The sequence below is a fragment of the Oncorhynchus clarkii genome, chromosome 32, assembly GCF_045791955.1.
Source record: "Oncorhynchus clarkii lewisi isolate Uvic-CL-2024 chromosome 32, UVic_Ocla_1.0, whole genome shotgun sequence".
NCBI classification, from domain to species: domain Eukaryota; kingdom Metazoa; phylum Chordata; class Actinopteri; order Salmoniformes; family Salmonidae; genus Oncorhynchus; species Oncorhynchus clarkii.
In genome coordinates this window covers 5,509,076-5,527,056 of record NC_092178.1, presented here as the reverse complement: position 1 = coordinate 5,527,056, position 17,981 = coordinate 5,509,076, and the positions used below count along the sequence as shown (strand labels likewise).

The 17,981-nt window shown below is 48.7% G+C and overlaps 1 protein-coding gene across 1 annotated transcript in view; it reads left to right on the top strand.

Moving 5' to 3' along the window:
• LOC139391834 (sodium-dependent lysophosphatidylcholine symporter 1-B-like) overlaps positions 1 to 17,777 on the top strand; it is a 43,374-nt gene extending 25,597 nt beyond the window's left edge. Inside the window, exons 4-14 of the mRNA XM_071139421.1 lie at positions 2,652 to 2,775; positions 3,014 to 3,092; positions 3,902 to 4,095; positions 4,308 to 4,398; positions 5,959 to 6,077; positions 6,923 to 7,006; positions 13,265 to 13,348; positions 13,685 to 13,797; positions 14,438 to 14,581; positions 14,996 to 15,172; positions 15,405 to 17,777. Coding sequence (XP_070995522.1) covers positions 2,652 to 2,775; positions 3,014 to 3,092; positions 3,902 to 4,095; positions 4,308 to 4,398; positions 5,959 to 6,077; positions 6,923 to 7,006; positions 13,265 to 13,348; positions 13,685 to 13,797; positions 14,438 to 14,581; positions 14,996 to 15,172; positions 15,405 to 15,459 — 1,264 coding nt within the window. The 3' untranslated portion in view covers positions 15,460 to 17,777. The remainder of the gene's footprint in view (positions 1 to 2,651; positions 2,776 to 3,013; positions 3,093 to 3,901; positions 4,096 to 4,307; positions 4,399 to 5,958; positions 6,078 to 6,922; positions 7,007 to 13,264; positions 13,349 to 13,684; positions 13,798 to 14,437; positions 14,582 to 14,995; positions 15,173 to 15,404) is intronic.
• Positions 17,778 to 17,981: the final 204 nt, after the last annotated feature.

Here is a 17,981-nt window from a genome sequence, read left to right as displayed (position 1 = left end):
AGTGCTTTTAGGAGACAACTCTGTGGATGTGAAAGTAGGTCCCAAAATAAGTTTGAGCCAATCCAAGTTCAGGTTTAGTGTCACATGCACACTTTCTTGCTCTAACCCCCAACAATGCATTAATCAATGTACTAAAAACAATGTCAACTTTTTGGTGTTTTTCACCTGACCAGTTTAAAAGGGAATAAGAAAAAAAATGTATTAGTGCTGATTTTGAAGAAAAGGAGACAAGACGAGGAAAACATTTTTTGGGAGTTTTTGGTACACCCACTTAGGGCATCTCCAACAGGCTGAACCTGAAGGAGCCAAACAAATCTACTTCTGAAGGAATGTTTTATTTTTGGGGGTGTCCTAATCCGCCGTGCCGGACTGTTGTCATCGACACTGGGGAGGTTGTACATGATGGCGTATTGTGTTCCCATGTGTGATTTCCTGTCCGTGGGCGATTTTGAGATCGTGGCTTCCATCGTATCCTCTTTAGCCAATCAATGACCGGATATGATGCAAGCGCTTCCTGCTCGGGGAAACCTAACTCCATTGGACAGATGTATACACACACACTCCACGCCCCCTCTCTCTTGTTCTGTTGGAGCGTGTCGATCAGGCCACAGGAAGTCCATAACTGGGACAGGAAGTTACACACAGACATTCCTCCGTTCTCACTGAGTGACGCATTACTCAGGGATGACATCACCGTGGTCTGGAGTGCCAAGGGAAAGTGTGGCCCGGGGAGGAAGAAGGAAGAAGAGTGTCTGAGGATCTGTCTATAGCACGGGGGGGGGGGGGGGGGGGGGGTTGGTGTAGGGGAGTGTCTGAGGATCTGTCTGTAGCACGAGAGAAGAGGGGGGGGTTGGTGTAGGAGGATCTGTCTGTAGCACGGGAGAAGAGGAGGAGGGGCAGGGGAAGGGGGGGGGGGGGTTGGTGTAGGGGCATCTGAGGATCTGTCTATAGCACGAGAGAAGAGGGGGGGAAGGGGGGGGGTTGGTGTAGGGGAGTATCTGAGGATCTGTCTATAGCACGAGAGGAGAGGGGGAGGGGAAGGGGGGGGGGGTTGGTGTAGGGGAGTATCTGAGGATCTGTCTGTAGCACGAGAGAAGAGGGGGGGGGGGGGGGTTGGTGTAGGGGAGTATCTGTAGGGGAGTATCTGAGGATCTGTCTATAGCACGGGGGGGGGGGGGGGGGGGGTGTAGGGGAGTATCTGAGTGGACATGAGACGGAAAGTGAGGGAGAATGTAGAAGGGTGTGTCCAGGGAGAATATAGGAACATCTCCTAATTTATGTCTGACACACTTCTCACACAGCCCTTTCATAACACATGACGTTTACAGTGAGAATGCATCTCTGGCAGCGGTGAAGAACGGAGTTGAGTGACAGCTGATGGTTTCTAAAGACCTGTAGGAATGCCTTCCCCTCGTTTTTTTTTATTTATTTAAATGTAAGCTTTTATTTTAACGAGGCAAGTCGGTTGAGAACAAATAGTTATTTTACAATGACTGTCTAGGAACAGTGGGTTAACTGGTCTAGGAACAGTGGGTTAACTGGTCTAGGAACAGTGGGTTAACTGGTCTAGGAACAGTGGGTTAACTGGTCTAGGAACAGTGGGTTAACTGGTCTAGGAACAGTGGGTTAACTGGTCTAGGAACAGTGGGTTAACTGGTCTAGGAACAGTGGGTTAACTGGTCTAGGAACAGTGGGTTAACTGGTCTAGGAACAGTGGGTTAACTGGTCTAGGAACAGTGGGTTAACTGGTCTAGGAACAGTGGGTTAACTGGTCTAGGAACAGTGGGTTAACTGGTCTAGGAATAGAGGGTTAACTGGTCTAGGAACAGAGGGTTAACTGGTCTAGGAACAGTGGGTTAACTGGTCTAGGAACAGTGGGTTAACTGGTCTAGGAACAGTGGGTTAACTGGTCTAGGAACAGTGAGTTAACTGGTCTAGGAACAGTGAGTTAACTGGTCTAGGAACAGTGGGTTAACTGGTCTAGGAACAGTGGGTTAACTGGTCTAGGAACAGTGGGTTAACTGCCTTGTTCAGGGGCAGAAGGACAGATTTTTACCTTGTCAGCTCAGGGATTCGATCCAGTAACCTTCGATCTAACCACTAGGCTACCTGCCGCCCCCTTGTGTACTAGTGGGGAATAACAGACAGAATTAGGTGCAGTTCAGAAGTCTGACATGGCTTCCTCTCCTTGTCTGTCCTTGTCTCCTATATCAGATCAGTGGAAGTGAAGGAGGTGAATAGTCTCTAGACTATTGAAACGGACCCATTCTTAAAGCTAGGCCTATATCAGTTCTAATGGAGGAGACGGGACGAGGGGACGTGCTTCTAGACTATTGAAATGGACCCGTTCTCATCGAGGTGCATTTTTGCTTCCAGAAGAATGAGGCGTCCAACACTTGGTATCACACTTCTTGGATGCAGATTTTTTGCTCTGTAATCCTCGCTTGGCTTTAGTGAATCCTTCGAGAGACCTAATTGCTGAGGCAATGGTTTATTTACTAACCCAGAGGCTGAATGCTGTTGACCCACTGTGAGCGCTACAGCTAATTCATTGTTAGATAATGGCTGTCCTCGGGAACACACTGGTTACTGCTCTGTGACGATGTGAGACTCCGACTGACTTGACCTCTGTTGTCTCTCCATCCCTGTAGGATCCTGTTCTCCACTCCTCTAGCCGTGGTCAGTTACTTCCTCATCTGGTATGTTCCTGTGATTGAGAATGGAAAGGTCATCTGGTACCTGGTCTTCTACTGCCTCTTCCAGACCCTTCAGACAGTGAGTACTGTAGTCTACTGGCTACAACACCATACTGGTAGAGCAGCGGTTGGAGACATTCACACACACACACCAGACGGCCTACAAGAGCTGGACCAGATGTATAGAACAATACAATCAGTAATTTTTTTAAATAATAATTAGGATTCATGTTAATGTCGCATCTCTCTCTGTCTGTCTCTCTGTCACTGTCTGTCTCTCTCTGTGTCTCTCTCTGTCTCTCTGTGTCTCTCTCCAGTGTTTCCATGTGCCCTACTCGGCTCTCACCATGTTCATCAGTGAAGATCAGAAGGAGAGGGACTCTGCCACTGCTTACAGTAAGTCCCCTCATGCATGGACACTTACCTCACTCACTACCTAGACACTACTTAGTATACATGACCAAATAGTGTACTTCATACTAGGTAGTAGTGATGGGCACCGATATATGGAAAATCTGTTTCCCATTATCAGCAGCATTTATATCATCAGGTTCATAAATAACACTGCAGCTGTGTTCATTCATTTTTAAGGCTCTGTGAAGGCTAGACATCTGTTTATTGGTTGCCCACTGGTTGTGAATCCTCTGGGAGCCTAAGCCTGTCTAACCAGTGTGACTATGATGACAAACCCCATCGGCAGGCTATTCAGTATGTTAAGTTGAGTCCGAGAGTTGTCCCTAGAGGAACGTGTGTGTGTGTGTGTGTGTGTGTGTGTGTGTGTGTGGGGGGGGGGGGGGGGGTGGGGGTTGTTTAACAGCTAGGATAAACTGTTACGATACGCCTTGCTCATATCGACATCAACCAGTACTGCATTGAATTATCGATAGTGGTGTTTGTCGTTGGTAACTTAGTCTGTGCATTTGGATATTAGGACCCAATCAACTTAGTCAATAATACACAGTATAAACATTTAATATATGCCGTTTTAGAATATTATTTCATCTAAAGCGACTTAAGCCATGCATGCATCGATTTTTACGTTATGGGTGGTTCCGGGAATGAAGCCCACTATCCTGGCGTTTTTACAGGCACCGCGCTCTACCAACTAAGTTACATTTTTTTTGTTTAGTTTTTTTGGGGGACAAAATTGAAAGCTGATCATTGGTTGGTTTGTGTCATCTGTATGCTCCTCTCGTCCCAATCAGGAATGACGGTGGAGGTTCTGGGTACTGTGATTGGCACAGCCGTCCAGGGTCAGATTGTGGGCATGGCCAACCCCCCCTGTATCCCCGTAGCCCCCGGCGACAATGTAACAACAGAGGGCCTGAACTCCTCCCTGCTGCTGGGACAGGAAGTTAACACCACGGCCGTCTCTCCCGGTATCACCCTGGACCAGACGGTACACCGACAGACCGTAGCCTAACCCTAGCCTCCCATCTCGTCTACATACTTGTATCTTCATGAAGATGACTTGAGCTCACAAATCCAGATCATTTTACACTATACGATAAAGCCAGTGTGTGTTCTGCTATATGTTCGTTATACCAGACGTACTGTCGTAGGTTACTATAGTCTACTGACCCTGTTGTCTCTCTCTCTCCTCGATCACAGAAAACAGCCTACATGATAGCTTCCGGCGCCATCTGTTCCATCTACGTTCTCTGTGCCGTGGTGCTGTTCTTCGGAGTCAAGGAGAAGAAAGGTAAAAAGGCAGGATCACCATTTTGTTTTTTTAAAATCTACCATCCCTCAACTCAACACATCCCTGTTGATATTTCAGCGGTATTATGGGTTCACTTTGGGTCATTCATTTCAATGTACCTATTGGATAATGTGGATTTTTTTTAAATTGAGCTCTGCAGTGTGGTGCTGATGCAGTACGCCGTTTCTGTCTCGTATCACTATGGGCCCTGGTGGCTTGATGCTCTAACAGCTGATCTGAGGGTTTACTAGGAAACGTACTCTAAGGTGCAGCAGGTGGCCTAGTGGTTAGAGGCTGCGGGGTGGCCTGGTGGTTAGAGGCTGCGGGGTGGCCTGGTGGTTAGAGGCTGCGGGGTGGCCTGGTGGTTAGAGGCTGCGGGGTGGCCTGGTGGTTAGAGGCTGCGGGGTGGCCTGGTGGTTAGAGGCTGCGGGGTGGCCTGGTGGTTAGAGGCTGCGGGGTGGCCTGGTGGTTAGAGGCTGCGGGGTGGCCTGGTGGTTAGAGGCTGCGGGGTGGCCTGGTGGTTAGAGGCTGCGGGGTGGCCTGGTGGTTAGAGGCTGCGGGGTGGCCTGGTGGTTAGAGGCTGCGGGGTGGCCTGGTGGTTAGAGGCTGCGGGGTGGCCTGGTGGTTAGAGGCTGCGGGGTGGCCTGGTGGTTAGAGGCTGCGGGGTGGCCTGGTGGTTAGAGGCGGCGGGGTGGCCTGGTGGTTAGAGGCTGCGGGGTGGCCTGGTGGTTAGAGGCGGCGGGGTGGCCTGGTGGTTAGAGGCTGCGGGGTGGCCTGGTGGTTAGAGGCGGCGGGGTGGCCTGGTGGTTAGAGGCGGCGAGGTGGCCTGGTGGTTAGAGGCTGCGGGGTGGCCTGGTGGTTAGAGCATTGGGCCAGTAACCCGAAAGGTTGCTGGATTGAATCCCCGAGCTGACAAGGTAAAAATCTGTCGTTCTGCCCCTGAACAGGCAGTTAACCCACTGTTCCTAGACCAGTTAACCCACTGTTCCTAGACCAGTTAACCCACTGTTCCCAGGCCAGTTAACCCACTGTTCCCAGGCCAGTTAACCCACTGTTCCCAGGCCAGTTAACCCACTGTTCCCAGGCCAGTTAACCCACTGTTCCTAGACCAGTTAACCCACTGTTCCTAGACCAGTTAACCCACTGTTCCCAGGCCAGTTAACCCACTGTTCCCAGGCCAGTTAACCCACTGTTCCCAGGCCAGTTAACCCACTGTTCCCAGGCCAGTTAACCCACTGTTCCCAGGCCAGGTAACCCACTGTTCCCAGGCCAGTTAACCCACTGTTCCCAGACCAGTTAACCCACTGTTCCCAGGCCAGTTAACCCACTGTTCCCAGGCCAGTTAACCCACTGTTCCCAGGCCAGTTAACCCACTGTTCCCAGGCCAGTTAACCCACTGTTCCTAGGCCGTCATTGTAAATAAGAATTTGTCCTTAACTGACTTGGTTAAATAAAGAATACATAAATTAAAAAACACTGACTTAAAGTTGAAACACATTATTATTAGGTTATTATTTATATTATAACTGTCTCTGTCGGTCTCTCCCTCTCTCTCTATAGAGTCGTCTCGCCCCCGGTCAGAGCTCATGTCGTTCTGGCAGGGTATCGGGCTGGTGATGGGCCATGGACCTTACGTCAGGCTGGTGATGGGCTTCCTCTTCACCTCATTGGCCTTCATGGTGACTACACAGGGGACACACTTGTTTAGGCATTACTCCTTCACCCAGGCACACACACTTTTGCTCTCTGCATTTGCATGTCAACGTACACCTACTACAACACACCTTACCCCCCCCCCCCCCCCCCCCCTACGCGACAACACCCCGCCGCCCCCCCCTACGCGACGACAACACCCCCCCCCAGATGACGACAACACCCCCCCCCCCAGACGACGACGACACCCCCCCGCCCAGACGACGACGACGACACCCCCCCCCCAGACGACGACGACACCCCCCCCAGACGACGACGACACCCCCCCAGACGACAACGACAACACCCCCCCGCCGCCTACGCTACAACCCCCCCCTTTCCCCCCCATTTATTTACAGGTCATTGATGCATATATCCCAATCATAAATGTTCCATGTCCACACAGCTCTCTAACGACCGCTGACACCTAGTGTTCACAATATACCCATGTCCTTAATGGTGAGTGGTGACACGCATCACGTTTTGTAGTGTGGGGTTTTATAGTATATGCTAGTCTCTGACCCATAACCACCTCATCACCTACAATAAAACTTAACCCAACCATAAAGCTAAGCTTCCAAACCCAACCGTATGCTAACCTTCAATATGGCCTCATGTTAGGCTAGGCTGTCTGCCACCGTTCTGCTCCTTTTTAGAGTGTGTAGTCTGTTTATTTATGTGGTCTCTGGGCTAAGCCTGCCTGTCATGTTAAAGTTGAGTGTCCAGCCAGCGAGCACTTGGCTCCTGTGTGTGTGTGTGTGTGTGTGTGTGTGTGGCGGGGCCAGTCTAACTGAGCGTGTCTGTGTTTCTCTCTCTCTCTCTCTCGCTGCAGCTCCTGGAAGGGAACTTTGCTCTGTTCTGCTGCTACACTCTGGGCTTTAGGAACGACTTCCAGAACATTCTACTGGTCATCATGGTGAGGACACACAGTGGCAATGTCCTTTATGTTTTGATACAGACAGATTGAGACTCTTTTCCCACATCATTCACTGACCTCTCTATTGTTACTGTAACCTTGACTGGACCACTGGAGACAGGAGGTTTCTATACAAAACAGCTCTCTCTCTCTCTCTCGCTGTCTCTCTCGCTGTCTCTCTCGCTGTCTCTCTCGCTGTCTCTCTCGCTCTCTCTGTCTCTCTCGCTCTCTCTGTCTCTCTCGCTCTCTCTGTCTCTCTCGCTCTCTCTGGCTCTCTGGCTCTCTCGCTCTCTCTCTGGCTCTCTGGCTCTCTCTCTGTCTCTCTGGCTCTCTCTCTGTCTCTCTCACTCTCTCTCTGTCTCTCTCGCTCTCTCTCTGTCTCTCTCGCTCTCTCTCTGTCTCTCTCGCTCTCGCTCTTTCTCTGTCTCTTTTGTTCTCTCTCTCTCTCTCTCTCGCTCTCTCTCGCTCTCTCTCTCTCTCGCTCGCTCTCTCTCTCTCTCTCTCTCGCTGTCTCTCTCTCTCGCTGTCTCTCGCTGTCTCTCTCTCTCGCTGTCTCTCGCTCTCTCTCGCTCTCTCTCGCTGTCTCTCGCTGTCTCTCGCTCTCTCTCGCTGTCTCTCGCTGTCTCTCGCTGTCTCTCGCTGTCTGTCGCTCTCTCTCTCGCTCTCTCTCGCTCTCTCTCTCGCTCTCTCTCTCGCTCTCTCTCTCGGTCTCTCTCTCTCGGTCTCTCTCTCTCGCTGTCTCTCGCTGTCTCTCTCTCTCGCTGTCTCTCGCTGTCTCTCTCTCTCGCTGTCTCTCGCTGTCTCTCTCTCTCGCTGTCTCTCGCTGTCTCTCTCTCTCGCTGTCTCTCGCTGTCTCTCTCTCTCGCTCTCTCTCTCGCTGTCTCTGTCTCTCTCTGTGTGTGTGTCAGTGAGGGCTAATGTCTGAATACCAGCCTGTTCCCACAGACGTTTACCACGGCTATGAAAGTCGCTCTCTGTCCCCCCCCTCCCCCTCCCTGACATCCTTATTTATCCCTCTCTTCTGTCATATGATTAAAAGGACTTAATGACGTCTTTATCCTAACAGGAATGCAGTTGGTAAGTGTGGCAGTCAGCCTGACACATGACCTGACTGCAGCACAGTAGGCCTGTGAACTATGGGGGGGAACTCTTAGTGCTAATTCTCTAATTCAATAAATAAAAGGGATAGAGTGGACCTGTCTTAATGTCCTTTTCCTTTTATGTAAAGTCTTAATTAACTCCTAAAAGGTCCTTCAATTATGGTTTTATTGAGTTAACTCCTGAGGCACATACTTTGAAGTGGAGCGTAGGCACAGTTCTAGGATCAGTTTACCCTCCCCTAATCCTTACATTAGTGACAGATCTAGGATCAGTGTACCCTCCCCTAATCCTTACCTTCACCATTAGGCACAGATCTAGCCAGCAGCATACCGCCCTACATGCCTCTGCTGGCTTGCCTCTGAAGATGAGCAGGGTTGGTCCCTGGATGTGACAGCAGATGCTGCTGGAAGTGGTATAGGAGGCATTCTTTCCTCTGATGTAAAAAAATAAGTAATCATTGTTTTCCAGGGCAGTGATTAGGGACATTGCCCTGTTTAGGGTGCTGTCTTTCAGATGTTAAACGGGTATCCTGACTCTTGTCACTAAAGATCCCATGACTCTTATATCCTGGTGTCCTGACTCGGTGGTCACTAAAGATCCCATGGCACATATCGTAACAGTAGAGGAGTTAACCTCGGAGTCTTGGCTAAATTCCCAATCTGGCCTTCATACCATCATGGTCACCTAATCATCCCCAGTTTACAATTGGCTCATTCTTCCCTGTAACTATTCCCAAGGTTGTTGCTGGAAATGACTTCTCAGTCAATTTACTTAGAAAAATATGCATACCCTGCCCAAATCCTTACCATTAGGCACAGGTCTAGGATCAGTTTACCCTGCCCAAATCCTTACCATTAGGCACAGGTCTAGGATCAGTTTACCCTGCCCAAATCCTTACCATTAGGCACAGATCTAGGATCAGTTTACCCTGCCCAAATCCTTACCACTAGGCACAGGTCTAGGATCAGTTTACCCTGCCCAAATCCTTACCACTAGGCACAGGTCTAGGATCAGTTTACCCTGCCCAAATCCTTACCATTAGGCACAGGTCTAGGATCAGTTTACCCTGCCCAAATCCTTACCATTAGGCACAGGTCTAGGATCAGTTTACCCTCCCCTAATCCTTTACTATTAGACACACTAAACTGACTTCAGAGCAGCTTTATTCTATATTCACCCCTTCGAAGGCCATTGCGGGTTCTTAACCTGTTTTCTTCATTCTTAAGCTCAATGTTATTCAGCATCTCTCTGGCCTTTCACCACGTCTCTCTGGCCTTTCACCACGTCTCTCTGGCCTTTCACCACGTCTCTCTGGCCTTTCACCACATCTCTCTGGCCTCAGCACGTCTCTCTGGCCTTTCACCACGTCTCTCTGGCCATCAGCACGTCTCTCTGGCCTTTCACCACGTCTCTCTGGCCATCAGCACGTCTCTCTGGCCTTTCACCACGTCTCTCTGGCCTTTCAGCACGTCTCTCTGGCCTTTCAGCACGTCTCTCTGGCCTCAGCACGTCTCTCTGGCCTTTCAGCACGTCTCTCTGGCCTTTCAGCACGTCTCTCTGGCCTTTCAGCACGTCTCTCTGGCCTTTCAGCACGTCTCTCTGGCCTTTCAGCACGTCTCTCTGGCCTTTCAGCACGTCTCTCTGGCCTTTCAGCACGTCTCTCTGGCCTTTCAGCTCGTCTCTCTGGCCTTTCAGCTCGTCTCTCTGGCCTTTCAGCACGTCTCTCTGGCCTTTCAGCACGTCTCTCTGGCCTTTCAGCACGTCTCTCTGGCCTTTCACCACGTCTCTCTGGCCTTTCACCACGTCTCTCTGGCCTTTCACCACGTCTCTCTGGCCTTTCACCACGTCTCTCTGGCCTTTCACCACGTCTCTCTGGCCTCAGCACGTCTCTCTGGCCTTTCACCACGTCTCTCTGGCCTTTCACCACGTCTCTCTGGCCATCAGCACGTCTCTCTGGCCTCACCACGTCTCTCTGGCCTTTCAGCACGTCTCTCTGGCCTTTCACCACGTCTCTCTGGCCTCAGCACGTCTCTCTGGCCTTTCACCACGTCTCTCTGGCCTTTCACCACGTCTCTCTGGCCTTTCACCACGTCTCTCTGGCCATCAGCACGTCTCTCTGGCCTCACCACGTCTCTCTGGCCTTTCACCACGTCTCTCTGGCCTTTCACCACGTCTCTCTGGCCTCAGCACGTCTCTCTGGCCTTTCACCACGTCTCTCTGGCCTTTCACCACGTCTCTCTGGCCTTTCACCACGTCTCTCTGGCCATCAGCACGTCTCTCTGGCCTTTCACCACGTCTCTCTGGCTATCAGCATGTCTCTCTGGCCTTTCACCACGTCTCTCTGGCCTTTCAGCACGTCTCTCTGGCCTCTCACCACGTCTCTCTGGCCTCAGCACGTCTCTCTGGCCTCTCACCACGTCTCTCTGGCCTCTCACCACGTCTCTCTGGCCTCTCACCACGTCTCTCTGGCCTTTCAGCACGTCTCTCTGGCCTTTCACCACGTCTCTCTGGCCTCCCTAATGGTGTCACTCCAGGTAGCTTGGCTCTTCTCTGGTCAAGGGCACAGTCTTCATTGCTACACTGTTTGGTAATAGTGTAACTCCAATAGGGTTGGCAGATTGGACTGGGTAGAGGGAACACGGATGGGGGTTAAACAAACGAGACCTTGTCCCCAATGCAGAGGACGTTGGTTCATGAGTAGACAAGACAAAAAGACCTTGTCTCTGGTCAGTGTCCTCAAATGGCCCCCAGCGTAGCCTAGTGGTTAGAGAGGGGGGAGGCAGGTAGCCTAGTGGTTAGAGAGGGGGGAGGCAGGTAGCCTAGTGGTTAGAGAGGGGGGAGGCAGGTAGCCTAGTGGTTAGAGAGGGTGGGGAGGCAGGTAGCCTAGTGGTTAGAGAGGGGGGGTGAGGCAGGTAGCCTAGTGGTTAGAGAGGGGGGGTGAGGCAGGTAGCCTAGTGGTTAGAGAGGGGGGGAGGCAGGTAGCCTAGTGGTTAGAGAGGGGGGGAGGCAGGTAGCCTAGTGGTTAGAGAGGGGGGAGGCAGGTAGCCTAGTGGTTAGAGAGGGGGGGAGGCAGGTAGCCTAGTGGTTAGAGAGGGGGGGAGGCAGGTAGCCTAGTGGTTAGAGAGGGGGGAGGCAGGTAGCCTAGTGGTTAGAGAGGGGGGAGGCAGGTAGCCTAGTGGTTAGAGAGGGGGGAGGCAGGTAGCCTAGTGGTTAGAGAGGGGGGAGGCAGGTAGCCTAGTGGTTAGAGAGGGGGGAGGCAGGTAGCCTAGTGGTTAGAGAGGGGGGAGGCAGGTAGCCTAGTGGTTAGAGCGTGGGACTAGTAACAGGAAGGTTGCAAGTTCAAATCCCCAAGCTGACAAGGTACAAACCTGTTCTGTTCTGCCCCTGAACAAGGCAGTTAACCCAATGTTCCTAGGCCGTCATTGTAAAATAAGAATTTGTTCTTTAACTGACTTACCTAGTTAAAGGTACAATAAATATATATAATAAAACATTCCTGAGTTTTATATAGTGCACTGTGTCTCTGAAATGACTCAGATTGACTGAGTGTGTTGCATTTTACTAGAGCAGGTTTAGGGAGCTGTACCTTTATGCTCCTTGGCACTAATACTGTGACGTTTTGAAAATAATAATCCATTTTTAGTGTAAGAGCTGATTGAAAAGACCACCGGGGGTTTCTGCCTGTTTTGGTGGGATGGAGTTTTGGCCTTCCATGGTGACATCACCAGGCGGTAAATTGGTTAATAGACCAATAAGAAAGCATTCTGAACCCCTCTGCCAATGACGGCTATTCTTCAGTTTTCCCCCTCCCTACTCAGACCACACCCACACAGTCCTAGCAACAACATTTTTTTTTTTTTGTTAATTTAGTTTATTTTTGACCGTTTTAATTAAACAGTCACAGTAAGGTATTTAATTGTTACCCACAAATTATTTGATTTTGAGGTTTAAAAACAGCTGACCTTAACTTCATTTGGAATGTTTTGGGAAGCAGTTTTTGCATTTTGTAAAATGTAAAACATTAAGAATACTTGTTAGTGTTTAGGATTTACAAGACTGAACTGCTGCTTTTTGTTTGGGAGAGTGTTTGGGAGAGTGTTTGGGAGAGTGTTTGGGGGAGTGTTTGGGGGAGTGTTTGGGAGAGTGTTTGGGGGAGTGTTTGGGAGAAGTGTTTGGGGGAGTGTTTGGGAGAGTGTTTGGGAGAAGTGTTTGGGGGAGTGTTTTGGAGAGTGTTTGGGAGAGTGTTTGGGGGAGTGTTTGGGGGAGTGTTTGGGAGAGTGTTTGGGGGAGTGTTTGGGAGAGTGTTTGGGGGAGTGTTTGGGAGAGTGTTTGGGAGAGTGTTTGGGAGAAGTGTTTGGGGGAGTGTTTGGGAGAGTGTTTGGGAGAAGTGTTTGGGGGAGTGTTTTGGAGAGTGTTTTGGGGGAGTGTTTGGGAGTCTTCCTCGACAGATGTTCCAGAGACTGAACATTCCACAACGTTGCCTCCCAAATGGCACCCTATTCCCTGATACAATACACACAGTGGGGCAAAAAATGATTTAGTCAGCCACCAATTGTGCAAGTTCTCCCACTTAAAAAGATGAGAGGCCTGTAATTTTCATCATAGGTACACTTCAACTATGACAGACAAAATGAGGGAAAAAAAATCCAGAAAATCACATTGTAGGATTTTTAATGAATTAATTTGCAAATTATGGTGGAAAATAAGTATTTGGTCACCTACAAACAAGCAAGATTTCTGGCTCTCACAGACCTGTAACTTCTTCTTTAAGAGGCTCCTCTTGTCCTCCACTCGTTACCTGTATTAATGGGACCTGTTTGAACTTGTTATCAGTATAAAATACACCCGTCCACAACCTTTTCAGGATTTTTTTTTCTCATTTTGTCTGTCATAGTTGAAGTGTACCTAATGATGAAAATTACAGGCCTCCTCTTTTTAAGTGGGAGAACTTGCACAATTGGTGGCTGACTAAATATTTTTTTGCCCCACTGTGTTCCCTGGTCAAAAGTAGTGCCCTACATTTGGGAATAGGGCAAAAGGAGACATGGACTGGAACCCCGGCTAGGTCAAAGCAGGAAAAAGGACATCTCAAAGATGGACACAACTATTTCTATATGACGTGTTTTGACTGAAAACGACACACCTCTTTGTCTCCAGCTCGCTGCGATGCTCACCATACCTTTCTGGCAGTGGTTCCTCACCAAGTTTGGCAAGAAGAACGCCGTGTACATCGGCACCTCGGTAAGACTACGCAGAATGATCGCACAGCACCATGCCATAGTCCAGGGTTTACCAATCTCGGTCCTGGGGACTCTCCTCCCCCTCCCTGGTTTCTGCTCTAGCCTTGCACAGCTGATTTTCAAATAGCCAACTTCTCATCAAGCGTTGATTTGAATCAGCTGTGTTGTGCTCGGGCAAAAAAACAAAAACGTACCACCCAGGTGGGGGGGCCCCAGGACCCGAGTTTGGCGAAACCCCCTGCCTTAATCCATGGAGACATGCTTTTTATTGGACCAGGGTCTCTGAGTTTATAATGATGGTGGTGTTTCTAATACGGGGTTTCTGTCCTGTCTACAGTCTGTGATCCCCTTCATGATCCTGGTGGTGTGTGTGAAGAGTAACCTCATCATTACCTACATGGTGTCGTTCGCTGCCGGTGTCGGTGTCGCTGCTGCCTTCCTGTTGCCGTGGTGAGTTGGAGTTTTTCCTCTCTTACCTTACCGGACCCTCTGGCTGTCGTCTCCTCCTCTCCGGTTATGTTTCTAACCCCTACACTCTTATGTGTGTCTAGTGTTTGGTTGTTGGTGGATGTCACTGTCTCTCTCTAGGTCCATGTTGCCAGACATGGTGGATGTCTCTGTCTCTGTCTCTAGGTCCATGCTGCCAGATGTGGTGGATGTCTCTGTCTCTAGGTCCATGCTGCCAGACGTGGAGGATGTCTCTGTCTCTAGGTCCATGCTGCCAGATGTGGTGGATGTCTCTGTCTCTAGGTCCATGCTGCCAGACGTGGTAGATGTCTGTCTCTAGGTCCATGCTACCAGATGTGGTAGATGTCTGTCTCTAGGTCCATGCTACCAGATGTGGTAGATGTCTGTCTCTAGGTCCATGCTACCAGATGTGGTAGATGTCTGTCTCTAGGTCCATGTTACCAGATGTGGTGGATGTCTCTGTCTCTAGGTCCATGCTGGCAGACGTGGTAGATGTCTGTCTCTAGGTCCATGCTGCCACATGTTGCCAGATGTGGTGGATGTTACTGACTCCCTGTCTCTGTCTCTAGGTCCATGCTGCCAGACGTGGAGGATGTTACTGACTCCCTGTCTCTGTCTCTAGGTCCATGCTGCCAGACGTGGTAGATGACTTCCAGGTCCAGAACCCAGACTCTCGGGGTCACGAAGCCATCTTTTATTCTTTCTATGTCTTCTTCACCAAGTTTGCCTCTGGAATCTCCCTGGGGATCTCCACTCTCAGCTTGGAGTAAGTTTACCCCACACACACACACACACACACACACTGGAAGGAAAACACACTGGCCCCTGTTGTACTGTACATAGGTAAATGTTGTTGGTGTGAGGATAAGCCAAACCCTACAGTCTCCATAGGATTCTTCTGGCTCTCACATCCACTCCATATGATTCCCCTGGCTCTCACATCCACTCCACATGATTCCCCTGGCTCTCACATCCACTCCATATGATTCCCCTGCCTCTCACATCCACTCCATATGATTCCCCTGGCTCTCACATCCACTCCATATGATTCCCCTGGCTCTCACATCTAAATTAGTAGTGTGTGTATGTCACATTAACCTCCTTGTTAGCGTGTTGATCAGCCATGAGGTTACATTAATTTGTACTATCAACCTCTGTGTGTGTGTGTGTGTGTGTGTAGTTTTGCAGGGTATATGACTCGAGGTTGCACCCAGCCTGAGAACGTGGATATAACCCTGAAGGTTCTGGTCTCCGCGGCGCCCATAGGACTCATTCTGATTGGCCTGGTCTTATTCCGCTCTTATCCAATCGACGAAGAGAGGAGGCAGTGCAACAGGAAGCTTCTTCAGGAGCAACGGTAAGACTGCCGTGTCTGGCTTGGGAACTCGGGGGCCTTGTACCCCAAGCATTTCCTGTATATCTGAAAGGATTGGATAGATGTATGATCTGGAAACGATGCCAAATTCCGCTCCTTGACATGCCTCGTACCCAGGCTACCCAAAGTACATTTTGTTGTGAACTGTTCAGATATTTTATGGGCTGCTTGTATGTACCATGTCTAACACCTGGTCTCTGTTCTGTTCTCACAGGGAAAATGAAGTAGACTCAGAAACAGACTCCACAGAACTGACCAACATGGTGTAGATTCTAGAACACTCATGGACCACTGGAGTGACACGGTTGCTTGCACCGGGGTGGGGCTAATGAGAGTCTGGACCTATCACGACGGAGATACTGCTACCATCCAATCACACTGCTGCTCACGTGTCTCTCAGAGCACATGTCGTCATGACGATGTGCCAGGGCAAGGAATCCTAAAAACGGAGTGACCTTCCTGGTTCACTTCCCAGCCCACTTAAGCTGTGACAAACTCAGAAATTGTTTTGGGTGCTGTCTCAAAAGGCAACCGATTTCAAAGTGCACTCTATGGAGACTCAATGGACTACTGTAAAACACAGCCTTTAGTTGTTGTCCATGAATGTTGCACAAAACCTTAATGTGATGTGTACCATTTTTTTTTTGTGTGTGTGTATTTTGCCAATGTTGAATATTTCTGTCGTAACTTAATCTAGCGTGGGTACTAGTTTCAAAAGCCCAAAACATTTTAGAACAATCTACTACTCCCCCCTCAAGTGTGAAACTTGAACGACCGTCTTTCTATGGTGAAGATGACCGTCTTTCTATGGTGAAGATGACCGTCTTTCTATGGTGAAGATGACCGTCTTTCTATGGTGAAGATGACCGTCAACAAAATGGCCCTATGGTTTGCTTTTTTTTTCCCTTTTCGGTTTACATTTCGGTTAAAAAGGTTAAAAATACAAAAAAAGCCAGACTAATTATTTTGGTAGAGAGAGATAGAACATTTAGAGAGAGAACATTTCTACAACACGTGTTTCTACAGACTTCAGTTTGGTACTGTCAAGTACAAAACAAGTCAGAACCCTATCTAGCATTGAAAGATTCACAATGTTTAAGACTGTTTGACACTACAATGGAGTTCTCTTATCATGGATTCCTTTTTGTGTTTCACAAGGTTTCCTTCCTCACGTTTCATTGGCTCATTCAACAGGGGTGTATTCACTAGGATGCCAAGGGGAGGGACCTACCTGAATTTGTCCAATAGTAACTCCTTTGTTGCAAAACATTTAGCTACGGTGTGCACCAATGAATACACCCCAGTAATGCCCAGAAGAGATTTGGTCCCAACTGTAGGTAAAAGATGTTTCAAAAACACTGGTTCTTAGTCTCACCATTAAACCAGAACCACTATAGCACAATAATTGTTAACCAAACTATTTTACACAGCCTGTACAATCATGTATTAACGTTTTTTTTTTTTTACAGCTAGTCATTAACTTAGTGTTGGGCAAACCCATAACGACAGCTAGTACTAATCTAGAAAGGTTAAAGTATATGAGTAAAAAATGTATTTGTCTGATTTAAGAGAAGTCCTTTCAGGTTGCTGTTGCATTCCGGATGTGTACTAAAATTTTCTCACTTTGTGTATTGAGCTCAAAAACGTTTCATTTTTAAAATCCATTTTATTTAAAAAAACAACATTGAATTCTCAACCTTGTCTCTTTACGAAGAAATGGAGATGTCTTTTAAAGAAAAGGGAAGAATACAAAAGTCAAAGTATTGGAAAATGGAGTGAAGTCTTGAGTTTAATGTATTGAAAGTGTCTACCATGTCACGTATCTAAATTGACCTACGGGGGGGGGAGAGTACTGTGGACAAGATAATCCTACATTATGTCATATGTTACACAAACACACAGTGAATACACGTTGAGCAGTGCCTTCAACCGTTCTGAAAGGGAAGTCCTGTTGGATGGCTCTTGTGGTCAAGTTCTGGTCAAGGACATTAGACAGAGGAATGGCCTAATGCACTTGGGGTGTATTCATTACTGTTGCAAAAAAAAAAAAGGTTTCTGACTATGGAAGCGAACGGAATGAAACGGAGGGATCTGCCTGGATCTGTAACTGAATACTCCCCTGGACCCAGAGTTGGCGGACATCTTGAGAGCCGGAAGAGGGAGAAAGGTGACAAATCCAGCTTCAGTCACCAGATGCCCCCCCCACATGATCAGTCTCCTACAAATAGGAAAACGGGTGATTTTCTATTGATTGGATTGGAGATGGAGACAGTCCCGCCTGCTTCTGTCTCCGGAGATGGAGACAGTCCCGCCTGCCTCTGAGGCAGTGGTAGCCAAATGTTTCAGCTCTGATCCAAATGGGAATATCACTATAGATCACGGACACAGAGAGCTCAGACCACACCTTGTATAAAACGCTGCCTCCTGTGCATTATGTATAAAACGCTGCCTCCTGTGCATTATGTAAATATTGAATGTAAGTAAAAGTTTGAAATATCTTTGTTGACAGAAACTGTTGTGAACTGGTATTCATCGATGTACTTATTTAAAGAGTTGTCACATTTAATAAATACTAATTCAGACAGTATTGTGCTTTGTGGGAATTCATTCTTTTAAAATTATATATATTTTTTTTTTTTACAAACTTCATATACTCAGTCCTAGCCAGAGATGCAGCACACCAGTAACGATAAACGGGCATACACAGACTACCATACGGTTCTGAAATCTACATGTAGGTTTACCACTGGCTACATGAGGTGCTCCATCCACAGTTGAGTTGAGCAGCACT